The sequence below is a fragment of the Haliaeetus leucocephalus genome, unplaced genomic scaffold, assembly GCF_000737465.1.
Source record: "Haliaeetus leucocephalus isolate CR32 unplaced genomic scaffold, Haliaeetus_leucocephalus-4.0 Scaffold384, whole genome shotgun sequence".
Classification (NCBI taxonomy): Eukaryota; Metazoa; Chordata; class Aves; order Accipitriformes; family Accipitridae; genus Haliaeetus; species Haliaeetus leucocephalus.
The window spans coordinates 6335236-6349701 of record NW_010972820.1 but is presented as its reverse complement, the minus strand read 5'-3'; the positions used below and the strand labels follow the sequence as shown (position 1 = coordinate 6349701).

Here is a 14466-nt window from a genome sequence, read left to right as displayed (position 1 = left end):
CGGGCCCGGGGCCTGGCGCGGGGACGGGCGGCCCCGCGGGCCCGGCCGGGCCCCCCGCGTGGGGCGCCGAGATACAAGAAAGCGTTGGGCGCTCGCCTTAACGCCGGCTCAGCTTAACAGCGTTTGTGTCTGCGGTAGCCCCCCGTATGAACAGATGCTGCCAAGCGCCGGCACGAACGGTGGCACACCTCCGGGAAGAACCCGTGCCTTTGCCAGTTCGTTAACTGGCGTTTGCCGCGTGTTAACTCGCTCTGTGGCTGACGGTAAACTGCTCCTCCGGCGCGGGAAGCGGTGATCGTCGCCGCTGCCCCGCGCCGGCGTTACGGCCAGGGGCGGCAGAGGCGCTGCCCCTCCACAGCCGGGACCCTCCGACGGCCGTTTCGATCTATCCTCATTTCTTTTCTCACAGACGCTAACCACGCCTCTGCGCTGTGAGCTACCTTAGCTTTGCTTTTAAAAAACAATTTAAACCGTATTACGAGGGCAACAAGGAGAAAATCTTTGACTCCCTCGCATCAATCGCTTTCTTGGGCCGCAGTTAACCACCAGGGGAGGACCGGGTTATAAACGGCCCGAGGAAGCGATAGGCAATGAATAGCCCTGACCCTGGCTTCCCCGCTTGGATCGAGGGCCTGCAACCTGAGCCGGGAGGCCGCGCATTCCTGCCGCCCTTAAGGAGGCTCCCGCCCGCCCGGCGGCCCCTCAGCGCGGCCCTCGGGCCCGGCCGGCTCACCGCCTCCCAGGTACGCGGCCTGCTGAGAAAGAAACCCCCGGAGCAGCGGTGGACCTCGCTTGCAAATACCTAGTCGCCCACCTCAATTCATCTACCTCAGTTCTTCAGCCAGGCGTGAAAACCGGCGATGGGTTTACACCGCTGCGTTAGACAGAGACCACCCCCCCTCCACCACCACCACTCTTCCCGCCTGCTCTGCCACCGGCACGAAAAGGAGCAGAACTGAACCATCCCTCTTCACATCAGCCAAACCATTAACCCGCCTTTTATAAATTTGTAACTGAGAACGGGATTTCAGGTCGTTTGCTCCCTGTCGTGGTAATGCTTTGCTGTTGTTTATGTTCACAGTGATGATCGCAGATAAAAATAGGCGTAAGAACAACAACAACAAAAATCTGCACCGATTCCCTTCATGCACCTTTTAAAGGAAGAGAGGTACTGACAGCATTTATCCTATAGTCCCTTCATGACCACAGCAGTCCAAGACAACTTTTGTGTTAGAAGCAACCTGCCCTACTTGAGTATTGCCAACTGAACACGCAATAAATACAACATCCGTGCAAGAAAAAAATCATAGCTCATTCTTTGCCAGACCAGAGGTTTTCTTCCATCCACGCCAACTGTAGCACAGCAGAGAAGTCAACAGCCAACTGGCAAATCTTTTCGGCAAGCGGAAAAAATTAAGACCCAGAATCTTTACTTTTGGCCCCTTCGAGATACTAATTATATGGATTTGCAATGCACTGATCCAGAAGGGGACTGACAAATATAAAAACCACTGTTACAATTAGCATCGGTCTCTGCCATTCCTTTATGCAGCAGAATCCAGACTGACCTACATTGTTAAATGTCTTTCCTGAAATAGGCGTGAACACTGTAGAAGACGAAAACAAGGCTTGTATGCAAATATTTAAGAGATCTTGTATTAATTAATAATGAATATTTTGTTGTGGTTTTTTTGCATAATATCTAAATTAATTTTGCTACTTTTCATTTCTTAATGCTTGAATGTAGTTTTTTAATGGTAACATTTTAATAGCAACATTGTTACCAGAAAGCTCTTTATAAAATCAGTCAAATTGCTAGAAACCAGACATTTCAGAATCTGCACATCTGCTTTTGACACAAAGATATTTTGTCTAGTACATGTGCCGCAATTATTTTACAATAATGTAATCAGTATTTTTCAACAAACCAATTCTTAAAGGAAGCAAGGATTACTGTCTTTCATATGTATTTAGCATGTACCCTTATTGTTTGATAACTTAGTTCCATGCAGATTTAATAAAAGGAGATAATTAGCTTTTTTTGTCCATCATCTTTAAAAATTTGGTAACGAGATGCCAGTGTGCCTAGAAGAACAATGCGCTAGCAAGACACACAAATTCAGATTAACTTTGCTAAACCACTGGTATTAAACAACAACAAAAAAACCCATACTAAACTTTCTACATGATAACTTAAGTGGAGAAAGCCACAGATCAGTACACATTTCTGTTCTCTTGCATATTATCAGTAAATAATTATCTGCCAAGTTAGTCCTCTTTCAGACCTGAAATGCCAGGAATTTCAAAAGCTTTGTCCGCAGAATGGAAAAGCTACACTTAAACTAACGAAGACCCTGGTGAAAACGAACAAAGGAAGCCAATGGGGTATTTTCCGCCACATAAGATGTAAAGGAGTCACATTTCTCTTGATGTACGTGGCACAGCTGAATGTGCTGCAAGAAATTTAGATGAACATTCAATATAAGTTCATACAAATAATACTGTTATATAATTAGTTTTGGGGGCATTTTAAAGGTTGTGAAGCACTTGCAAACAGTAAAAACAAGCACACTGAATGATAGTTTATACATGCACACTGAATGATAGCTTATACATGCAAAACCCCCTTGCATTTATTTAAACTTTTCTGTTTTAAATATCTAAGCTCCTAAATGACTCTATCAGAAAAAAATCCTTGAGAGAAATTGTGCATACCTATTGAAACTTCTTGACAACTATTTCACTGATTTCACCTGGCTCAACATTTCATCTCTTAGTAACATTTAGTCCTTGAAGTGTAGTTAAAATATCCTGTACCTTTAAAATGCAAGTCAGATGGAGGAAGAAAACAGAAACTAAGCTAAGGTTTACCAGTTTTTAATAATTTAACAAATAGGTTATATTCATCATCCTAAAAACAGAAACATTACAGCAAAATCAATCATTTTATGCCAATTACCTCAATACTTCTCAAGAGAATATAATATACAGTAGGTGCATTTCATGACACCTGTTGTGGTCAGTGCTGGTTTAGCTTCCTTGTAATGGACATACTATTAATAAAGAATAAATACTAAATTACATATGGATAAAAGGAAAACAAAATATAACTATAAAAGCATAGTACTGCTTTATATATAATTTTTAAAAATTACTGATACCTATATGAAAAAAACTATTAATATGTAGGCGATCACAGATAATGTTAAACATTGATTATACTATCAAATCATGAACACTAAAAATAATCTTTGGCAAAAGGACAATGCTTCAACTGTAGCCATTTTAACAGTCTAATCTTGGTCCATTTACAGTTGTCACCAGTTAAAGAAATGATCATCCAAGGAAGAGGTACTATCTGTGTGAAGAAGATTAACGATAAACCCACATAAGCATGGAATGGGCTATCCCTTTCCAATAAACTATCAATAAAGAAACTACTATATTACAAAAATAAAATAACCTCCCATTTAAAAAAATATGTAATTTCTTCATGAAAATAAATTAATGAAGATTCATGTAAAAATTCTTTGGGGGAACTGAATCCACCAATCACATTATTAAACATAAAGCGATTTTGTTGCTCAAAGCAGACTGCAGATTAATTTTTAAAAGTATTTGCTGCCTTGCAAAAATGTTACGTAGTCATTAAATGGAAATACATCATATAAAATGGAAAAAGCATTTTTATTTTTTTACAAAGGTCTTTGCTAATTTCTACTGAAGACAATGTAGACAAGATCAAATTTAAAGGAACCTTCTCAACCAGAGTATTTTGAATTTAAATGATTTTAAACATTTATAAATCTGATAGATCAGATTTTTGAATGTTTAGTAGAATTTTTTAATTCTTGAGGAAGAGAAGGCATTGTTAAGAGGAGAATCTGATAGCCTGCTTTCTTAGTGGACTATAGTCCAGGAGAATTAAGCACTCCTTAGTGAAAGATGTGGTATTTACTGCTGCATTAAGTGTTTGCAAAAGCATGAATTAATACTAACAAAATCCTATTCCAACTAGTCTAAGCAATGATTTAATCTTCAGATGTACTATGTTTCTGCGTTAAAATCTTGAACATGATTTTCATCTTGACAATGCACCTCTAAAATCTTTTGCTCTCTTATCACCTACAGTTCAATCCCACAGTCCTCTTTGACTAGTCCTTTAAAGTCGATAGTGACATGCGAAGTTCTCTATAAAGAAACTCTTCATTTCTGATACTGTTTGTTCATGCATCTGCTTCACAACCAGATCAATGACCTTACAAGTAATGTCTATCTTTAACAATTATCACTAATTCCTGAAGCCAATTAAAAACACTTTTCAAAATTGTTTTACTTTTCTCTTCGTTTCTAGGTTGCAATAGTTTCCAAACCCGAATCACACACAATGAACAGGACGCCCTGCTGAATGTCCTGTTAGTTAAAATCGGCGTGCATGCTACAGCCACACAGACCCCTATACAAGAAACCACGCATTCCTTACAGGGTTAACTTCTACCCTACATTTCCCATACATTAAAACAGGTTTTTGCAAAACATGCTACACGAAGACATTAAGCAAATGTGATTTTGATTCATATAAAACAGCTATTACAAACGTAACATGCTTTCTTTAATTAAGACACACGCAAACCCCCCAAAACAAGCAATGAAGCAGACAAAGCAAGCAGGTTTGGCACAGCCAAATGAGAATTTAATCACTGTAGTGGAGAGCTATTAAACACTGTGGCGAAATGGAAACTTTTTGACTAACCGCATTTACAAATATTTGAGGACCATACTATGCCTCCAAATCTGTGAACTGTACCCCCGCTCCCGCCTGGACGGAGGGTTCAGCTACTCCCCCCTCCCCACGAGTCAGTGACCCCCCTTGTATCTGGGTGGGGTCTCTACCTCCCTAACACAGGGGCTTGGGAAAACGGCACATGGTGAAGGACTCTGCAGGGGGATTCCCATCCCTCCCCTTGTGAGCACAGACACACAATACTGCCACAGACAGACAATACTGCAGTTACAAAGTTCTTCAGAAGTTTTCGCAATACCTACCGCCTCCCACCACCCCTGCCAGAACTGAAAGGCCCTGTACAGGTGGCCCCAACTGTCTCCAGAGCACTGAAGAGCTGCTGTTCAAGATCCCAAGGCGCTTTCACTCAAGGGTGAGCTTGGGTCCCCTTCAACGGAACCTGCCTGCACCCACGGTGAGGGGTCTTTTTCGCATTGGGAGCATTTCACATACTACTTCTACCACTCTTTCCTCCTGTGAGGGAATGATTTGGGACTTAGCCATTTTTCAACAGGAAGATGAAAAAACCCACATCATTATGAGCCCAAGAGCTCTGCATCAAAGCAGACTGGCAGGTTAGTGGTCAGGTGAATTTAGGTAAGACATTGAATATTATACATTCACAGTACAAAAAAGTAGCATATTGTGAAAAGTATGTACAAGTTACATAAATGTCAAGTTCATGCATACACATTATGTTAAGTTGTATAATTTTAAGTTAACTTTTAATTAGCAGCACTGACCCAAACCCTAGCTGACTACTCTGTATTTTAGGCACTATACAGGGGACAAATCAGATCACAATACGGCCCTCAAGTTTTCGACCACAAAAAGCACTCTTACACACTTACAAAACCAAAAGGATGTAAACTACGTACTTCCAGTAAGAGCATTCATGTAAGAGACAGGGAGTAGTTAAGGGTGTAATCCAAAGTCTACAGAAGCCAGCTTGGGTCTATTAGGTACGTCCTATATTAAAACTTTAATATATTTCTAGTATTTCCAATATAACAAGTCTAAGAATATTCAGAAATTACTACACATGGTCAGCAGAGGCTTTTTAAAACCCCATATTTCCACTAAGATTGTATTATTACAAACAGCCCATAAAACCAACCAAGATTTTGATTACTAGCTTGCAAAACACAGTTGTAAAATGAAATAAAACATTTTTAAAATTATAGCGCATGTGCACTATTAAGAGATTTTAAAGACACCTGTACTTTGAAAAAAGGCAAGTTCATGCTTATTCTAGTCTACTGAAAGTACACAAGGGCTATCGCTTTTACTCTCAATTTCAGCCCAGGGATTATTTTGGTGCATGTATTTATATGACCATAAACAAAGAAAGTTATAACACAAATGTTAAAGTAGCCTCAAGTGGCACTACAATAAAAGCAATCTAGAAAAAAAAATCCCTCTATGCTGCATACCTATAAATTACCATGACTAATTAGAAGAGGGCCTCTCTGGGAACAGATTATCTTTGATGGAAAAGCCACTATCAGCTCTGTTCATGAGAAGTACACACTTATGAATGTAATAACATTAGCATTTCCTAACAGAGCATCATAAGATCTGTAGTAGTCATGGAATATTACTTCTATTTTGTAGGCAAATTCATATATTCCAAATGTTGATTATATATGCATTCACTCAGATTTTACCTGCTAACCAATATTAACAGGTGAAAATATTAACCTGTGATGCTAACAAAACCAAAACAAACCTTTCAGCTTCCCTCCTTCAAAAAAATGTAATTCTAGCACTAGATTAGGATTTTGGAATAGAAAGTATCTGTGTCATTTTCTCAACTCCTGCACTGATAATAGAACAAGGATATTCTACACACTCTCAGACAAATAACTTTTCAAATATATAAGTTATACATATGGAATAATTAAGGAGCTATACTTTTCAGATTATCAACTAATTTCACTAAGCTCTCTCACCTATCTCCTAAAAAGATATATCCGAATTATTATGAACATGCCCTGTAAATATACTTACTTCTGTTCTGTAGAAGAAACACAAGTTACTGTCATTGAAATGACAATCGAAAATGCATCCTAATTTTTTCATTTTGTTTTGTAAATAGTGCTGTTTTAAAACTGCAATTCAATATATTTCAATGCCACAGCTTAATTGTAATCAATAAAACAAGAAAAAGTGAAACATATAAGACCGACCCAAAAAAGATTCCCAAAACATTCCACTTCCAAGGAGAGCTTAGATGCTTGTACTCATTCCAATACTCACAAGTGCCCTTTTTCTTGAAAAGTCACTAACACTTTGTTGTCTTTCCATCCCCAGCTGAAGGTAATGCCAGTATTCTGCTGTTTTGCATCAGAGGAGACTGCAGTTTCATTCACATATCTGCGACAGTAGCTTTCAGCTGTCTTTCCTCCTATACATACCTTCACCTCAGCCTGGCAGCTGCTTGTTTGCATCCTCAGCCACCCTGAGCATGGTGCCAACACTGCCCACCCTTATTTGTGGGGATCATGGGGTTTCTCTGATATGAAAAATGATAAAAATCAGATACAAACCCCCAAATTTCCCCAGCTGGGTTTGCTGTGCAGCTTCACAAGCACTTATGCTAGCCCAACAGGGAGAGTGCTATAAAAGCTCTTGAAGCTTACTTAAGCAGCAGTACTCCTGCCAAATATAAAAGTAAAATCATGGCTGTAGGACTCCCACCAAGAAGGGTAGCTGTAGGAGTTTCAACCTCCACCTGTTCACCACACTGCTACTGCAAAGCCAACTCAGCTGCTTGCAGAGCAGCTGCTGACCTGCTGCATGTTACAGCTTTGCATGTTCGGAAAAAAAAATCAAAATCAGTGCCAGTTTTCCTTAATACAGCAGACTGTAAAACTTGCAGCAGTTTCCACAGCTGCTCTGCAAGCAGCTGAGCCACCTCTGGAGTGGGGATCTGGAATTCACTCTAGCCATCTCCCAAGGAGTTAACCCCCCATTTTAAGTCAGGACCAGCCAGAATAATCTGAGGAAAAGCCTGGACACCAATTTCTTCAACTAAATATGCTCGAGCAATCAGGAGCATTTCCTCACCTTCCACGCAGAGGCGTTTACTGATATTCTGCTAATGTAAGAACAATTTAAGGATTCACTGCTTTCACCAGTGGTATCCACAAAGCAAAAGCTAGTCCAGACCTGTCCTGAGTAACTGTCCCTTAGAAAAAGCTAAGTATCACATAATACCCTCCTATCAGTCATGCTAACTTTCAGCCGATTTAACAAAAGGGGGGAAAAAAGCACCCTTAAATACAGGGAATGAAAAATGTAAATGGTATGTCCTTATTTCTTTGTGTTCATTTAAGAAACACCATAAATGGCCTTTACCCTCCGGTTTCTAGGTTCCTAGGATCTTACTTAAATTATACCTTTACGGTCACTTTTATACACCTTTGTAGAAACTGATGGGCCTAATTTTGCTTCTGTTGGTAATCAGTGGGGAAAGACGACAGGCCTTTACTGAGATGGGTTACACAGGGAAGATGAATTAAACAATATTTACATGGGAGTATATTTTGTAAAGAATCTGAAACAAAACTCTGGATGGCTCTAGATATAGTTACTACCTCAGTAATGTAGTTGCAAACCAGGACAAGCAACAACAACAACATTTTTCCCAATTTAACAATTCATTTCCTTTTAGCTTTGGTTCATATATCTGCTTTGGTATCTTATGTTTGTGCCCCAGACAAAATAACCTCTTCCTTCCAGTATCCCAACCCCTATGCACAACTTCCTCAGTCTTGGAGAAAAGGAGGATAGCATGCTCTGGAAAGGGTGTACTTACTGCTCTGCTGAAAAGGGAAATCTCTCTTAAGACAAAGTAGTCCTATTGCAGGCCTCTGTCTTTGGGCCGCTTGTGATTGTTGCTTGTCAACATTTAATGTTTAAGCTTCTTCAGCAAAATCTGATCTGATTCAATAGCATTTAGGTTTAATGGGACTTGCCATTCACTTAAACACTACATACATCTATTGATAAAAATGCACTGTAATGTTGGGTTTAGATGTAAACGGATGAAATCTGGAAGGTATTTCCACAGATGGCAGCTCCATAACTTAAATACCAAATTGCAGGTTTCTTCAGACAACCATCTTAAACCATCAAGCCCGCAGTGAAATATTTTGCCATCTGCCTGTGCATCCATAGGTAGGATCTGAAATGCAGGACTGGGCCTAATTAATAGCCAAAATAAATTAAAAAAAAAAATCCCAAACAAGGCTGTACCACTCCACACCACAAATCCACCGTCCCCATAATTTAAAGTCAGTTTCCTCTGTATGCTCCAACACAACTGGTGAGTGCCAAAGCTTGGCTCCAGATCTCCAACAGTTACCCATTACAAATTCTACATGCATTGAGGCTGCTGAGCAGACTTTGACACCCACATCTTCAGCACAGGTCTGATCTCTGCCGGATCTCTGATACATATGCTCACTGCAGACACACGTTTACTCCCCATTCGCTTCCTTCCTCAGCTTCCCTCTCTAAATCCTGCTAGCCACTTTTGTTTTGATTAGGACTGGGCTTGCCTGGTCCCCAGCAGAAGTCAAAGATAACAAGTTTGTAATAGCATACTCTGCATGGAGACTTCTGTATTTGAAATGGGCATTGCTATGTCATATTTAACAATAAGGAGCAATATAATATTGACCCCACTTGCTTGCCCAGAACTTCCAGTTACCCTGAGCAATTAAGTAGCTTTTTACAGGCTCCTAATAATGCAGAAATGGAAAAGATGTGCTAGATGAATGAATGCATCCTTGCAAAAGCAGATTCACATGTATCACAATATAAGAAAGTCAACATTCAGTGTATCATGCCATGCACAACTTTATTCTAGAAAAAGTAGTTAATCTGTGGCTAAAATACTAGGAATTTAAAGAATAGGCATCTGATTCATTATCAAAAAGGATGGTCAGTCAAATTAAGGGAAAAGACTTTTCAGATGCTGTTTACATGTCTAATTTTCCATTTCTTCTGTTTACAATCATAACTGACTAGTCTCAGTAATTTTCCCTCCCTCTTTTGTTATAGGTACTTGCAACAATAAAAGCAAAATTTATAATATACAAATAATAGTGCAGTGTAGAAGGACTCAATGAGAAAAGAAAAAAGGCTCTCTTCCATTTTTATCAAATTTTGTAATAGCAGTAACTTGCAGTAACAGTAAGAAAGTTCAGATGAAAGTGAAAAATTTCAGACCAACCATGTTCCTTTTAATGAGGAAACAAAATACACCAACTCCTGCATGCTGCTCCTCCCTTCCTTCCTCTCCCCATCTCATAAAAGAGGATCCCAAAGAAGGATCATGTTTAAGGTCCCAGTTCAGAAATCCTGTATCAATCCCTTAAAGCGTTAAAAATTTTGGACTACAGAGCCAGGTCCCAACAAATGTTTTCTGAAGTGAACAATCCATCTCATCCTGAAAGACCAGATTACTCAGAAACAGAACGTAAAATTATAACCCTTGATATTTACAAACATGTATTTAATTGCATCTATTTACATCCAGCACCCTACCCTTCATTATCATCTGTGACATCTGTGCTTCACGGTAAGCAAAGGAAAATAGACATGTTTCTAACACAGTCCATACAAAACGTGTGCAAAGAAGAATCCGCAGCATTTTTGCCTTACTGCCAGCACCCAAAAAAGTTGTGTGTATCTAAGTGTTGTGTACAATTTTGAACATGCAAAAAAATTTTAACAAACATCATCCTTTTCTCCGATTTTATGAAAGCTTGAGCTCTTCTTAGTTCTTAGCAATGAAGACCTTTTTTCATGTGCACCACAAAAGGTTTCACTCCACCTCTCCAGTCTGTTCTACCCTTTGACAAATAGATCTTTTTCTAAAATTTAACAAGAGCTGTTCACATATAACTATGTGCAGAATTCACATCATAAAAGAGAAGCAAGCTCTATTATTCATTCCATGCTAACCTATTAAAAGTCCAAATGACAATACTGAGCCAAATTCAGTAAGGTGCACATTCCTTGGATTTAACAGAGTTACAGAGGACTAACATCGCTACTCTTCATTTTTTTGTAAAAGAAACACAGTGGACTAGGCACATTGCTGCATTGGGCATGGCTTGTCTTGGAAAAATTAAATAGTTCTTAGGACTTGTAATTTTTATGACACTGAATGACTGAAACACATGACTTAAACATACAAGCTGTATCAGAATAAAGCTAAAAAGGACAAGAGTGTAAATGTTTGTATGTGTACCCTATTTACATTGTACACACACACACAGATGCACATATATAATGGCTGACGTGTTTCTACCTTAAATAATGCATCTAGCTCTAGGTACCTCATTACCAGAAGGGTAACAACAACCTGAAGGTAGTTCAGAGAAGATCAATCAAAATCATTAGTAGTGAAGGAAGAACTTAAAAGGTAGAGTTAAAAACTCAATACTGCAGTTGTTTCATGAACAGAACAGAACTTTCATTGGGTGAAGGGGAAGAGAAGTCCAAACAAAAGCATTGTCCTCTGAAAATATATAAATATACACAATTAGCTAAGCACTGACTTTATAAAAACTTGACTACAATCTGCACACAACCAAGGGGGAACTCCAAGAAGAAAGCAAAATTATTTATTGCAAGCTCAAAAGTCTAGGTATAATGAGCTTAAACTATTACAGGAATTTTGACTTGACATCCAATAAGTTTTTGTTCATAGCAAGATCTCATAAACTGGGCATAACCTCACCAAGAAAAGGTAAAAGATAAGGAAGTAAAAATATTGTTGCAGGGTTCAAGCTAGCTTTGAAAGGACTTGGACTAAGTAAGATAGAAGCTTCTTTCCTCTGCTTAGACTGATTCTATAAAATGATACTAGTAGCTACAAACATTGCAGAATGAGTGAATGCATGCAACACTATGTGCACACGCTTAAATAAATGATGAAGTGTCTTCAAAGCAGTTTTGAACAGCAATATTTTGTTTCAACAGATTAATAAACTAACATCTTTGCCTTGAAAAGACCTTTTCACATGACTAAATTTTTCAAATTAATAAAACCAATAGGAATAGCATCCAATCAATGTCCAGGCAACAGCCTCCGTTGTACTAGCAGCACTGTTAAATAACATTACTGATTTAAAGACATTTTTATGCTCTGGCTGCTACTGTTACCACTGGTCAGCCAGTCAGCTAACACAGAGCATTCTATATAGCAATATAAATTATCTAAAATGTACGCTGAAATTACATTAAACAGAAAAATTCTGCTTTTGACTGATGGAAAGAAGATTCATGTCACTATGAAGTTTATGTATATCCTAGATTTCATGAGAAAGAAAAAGGTAAGAAGCGTATTTTCTTTGTTGCAAGAACAATCCATTGCAGAATACCAGTAGCTTTGCTCAGTAAGATTATCTCTAATACTCAAAATGACTGAGGTGCACAGTTTATATGCAATGAAACATGCTATTTTTCACTGCATTTTACACTGTGATATGTCTTAGAAACCTAAGGATATCGACAAATTGTAGATTATTAAAGTGTAAACAAACATGTCTAACATTTCCTTCTTGTCCCCTCCTTTAGGAGACACAACTGAATAGTGACTTCCAAACTTACCACATACTTTTTTATTAGTTTCTATGACTACTTTCCATTATGGAACAGCACACCTTGTCTAGTATTACTTAAATGTATCACATTATCATGCAGTTCTACACTTCTCTATTTCAACAGGTCTAAGAATATCTTTGTTTCCAAATCCAGTTTTTATTAACAACACTGCTATGCTTCAAATGTTTGTCTTCTATTATTTGAGAAGCAAAAAGAATGACATGTATTAACACAAAATTAGATCTAGAAAAAGGGGTTTTAGCTATAAAGTAAACTTATAGAACTGTAAAGAGCAATTTCGTGACTTAAAAAGGTACAAAGAAGGAAAGAAAGGGGGAAAAAACAGGAGGAAGACTGGTCCTTCTTTGCTAAGTATTTCATTCATTCTGTTCTAAAAAGAAAAGGCAGCAGCAAAGAGGGGGGCACCGCATATGCCAGTACAAAGCAGGAAGTGTAAAAATTTAGTAAGTTCACTATTGGATTCTACACTTTGTACATAATTCCAAATAGAAGCAGCTAATATTGATGCAGGCCCTTAGGCGTAGTGTACATGTAAGACGGCAAGATCAGCAATCCACTCCACCACCGCAAGGAGCAAGGCAACATGCCACAGCAGCAGCATTCTTTCCAAGTTTCAGTCACCTTTTTATTAACCTAATGAAAGGTGTATTCTTTGAAAAAGCCTGATGAAAGTTACCACAAAATAAGGCCAGGCCATCAAATGGAACATTAAAAGGGAATCACTACAGAATCATGGAACAACCCCCTGCCCCGTCATTGCAAACGTCATAGAAAATGGACAACCACGTAAAAAGTTAAGATGCCTTTTTGCCTTCCTAACGTGGCCCTAGCCAAACCCAAAATGGTCTCTTTACCTGATACCACTCTTCTGTTCTCTGATCACAGAGACAACGGGTGAAATTCAAAATAGCGTTGTTGCAACTGGAGACTAACCGAAGGACCAGGGAAGGTCTACACATGCTCCTTCTTCACAAACCACGCTACACACCTTGGGAAAAGTTCTCTTAACTTTATCACTCTGTACGTATCTTCCATCTGAAACTCCTTTGCGTGAAGGCTTTCATACCAGCTTCCACATTCAAAATACGAACACCGTTCACGCTGCTGTGCTTAAAAATAAAACAACGGCCACACACCCCTTCAGTCCCCACCAGCCTTACAGAGACGCTGCTTTTGGTCTGATTCCTTAATCGTAACATTTTTTTTTTCTAGGAAGGAATATTTAAAAATCAACCGACCAAGCCACATGCACACTTCAGTGTTATCACCACAGGGACACTCTCAGGTCTGAATTACTGCAAAATAACACTACAATTATGTCTTAATTTCACTCACTAATCTCAGATGAGCTTTTAAAAAGCAACCCGAGGTTTACAAGAAAAGCGTTTAAAATTGTAGTCAAACGTTATCTGAATGAAAACCGACATTTATTTATCCTTTTCCGAGCTTAATTTTAATCAGTTTCCAAGGAAAGGCATATCTGCTCCTGGCAAGTCTGGTGACATATGACATAAACCTTGTTAAAAATAAAAGTGTGGCATTTGAAAATAAATAAAACGCGCAGGAGAATTTTCTAACCAAGGAGGAAGATAGGAAGAAACAGCATTATCCCTTTGCACAAATCTCCAGCCACAGAGACTAAACGCAATCTAACGACCTTATTTACTCAAACTGTATGCTGCCAACAAAACCACTACCTAAGGCAACTTTTTAATTACAGATGTACCTAAATACCTAGGAAAAATAGGTTACTTCACATGAAACCGGAGTCCCACTGAGCTCAACCAAATGTGGTGGCAGGCTGAGGTGGAAGTCAAAAACGGGTCTTACTTGGTGTACAAAGACATCAACTGGAGACTCCAAGGGGCTTCCCTCTCGGTTGCTCATGGAGATGAACCCGAATCCCATTCTCACATTGAACCATTTGCAATGGCCGGTTCCGTGCAAAACCTGGGATTCCTCCTCTTCTTCCTGCTCCGGCAACTTCCCGGGCTCGTCTCCACCTTTACTCGCCCCTGCTGAGGAAGAGGGAAAGGCGG

General features: G+C 39.1%; 1 protein-coding gene across 1 annotated transcript in view; it reads right to left on the bottom strand.

Annotated features, from left to right (window-relative positions):
* Window positions 1-14466, bottom strand: part of LIN28B (lin-28 homolog B (C. elegans)) — an 83233-nt gene that overhangs the window by 67659 nt on the left and 1108 nt on the right. Inside the window, exon 2 of the mRNA XM_010573384.1 lies at window positions 14258-14445. Within this exon, the coding sequence (XP_010571686.1) occupies window positions 14258-14445 (188 nt within the window). The remainder of the gene's footprint in view (window positions 1-14257; window positions 14446-14466) is intronic.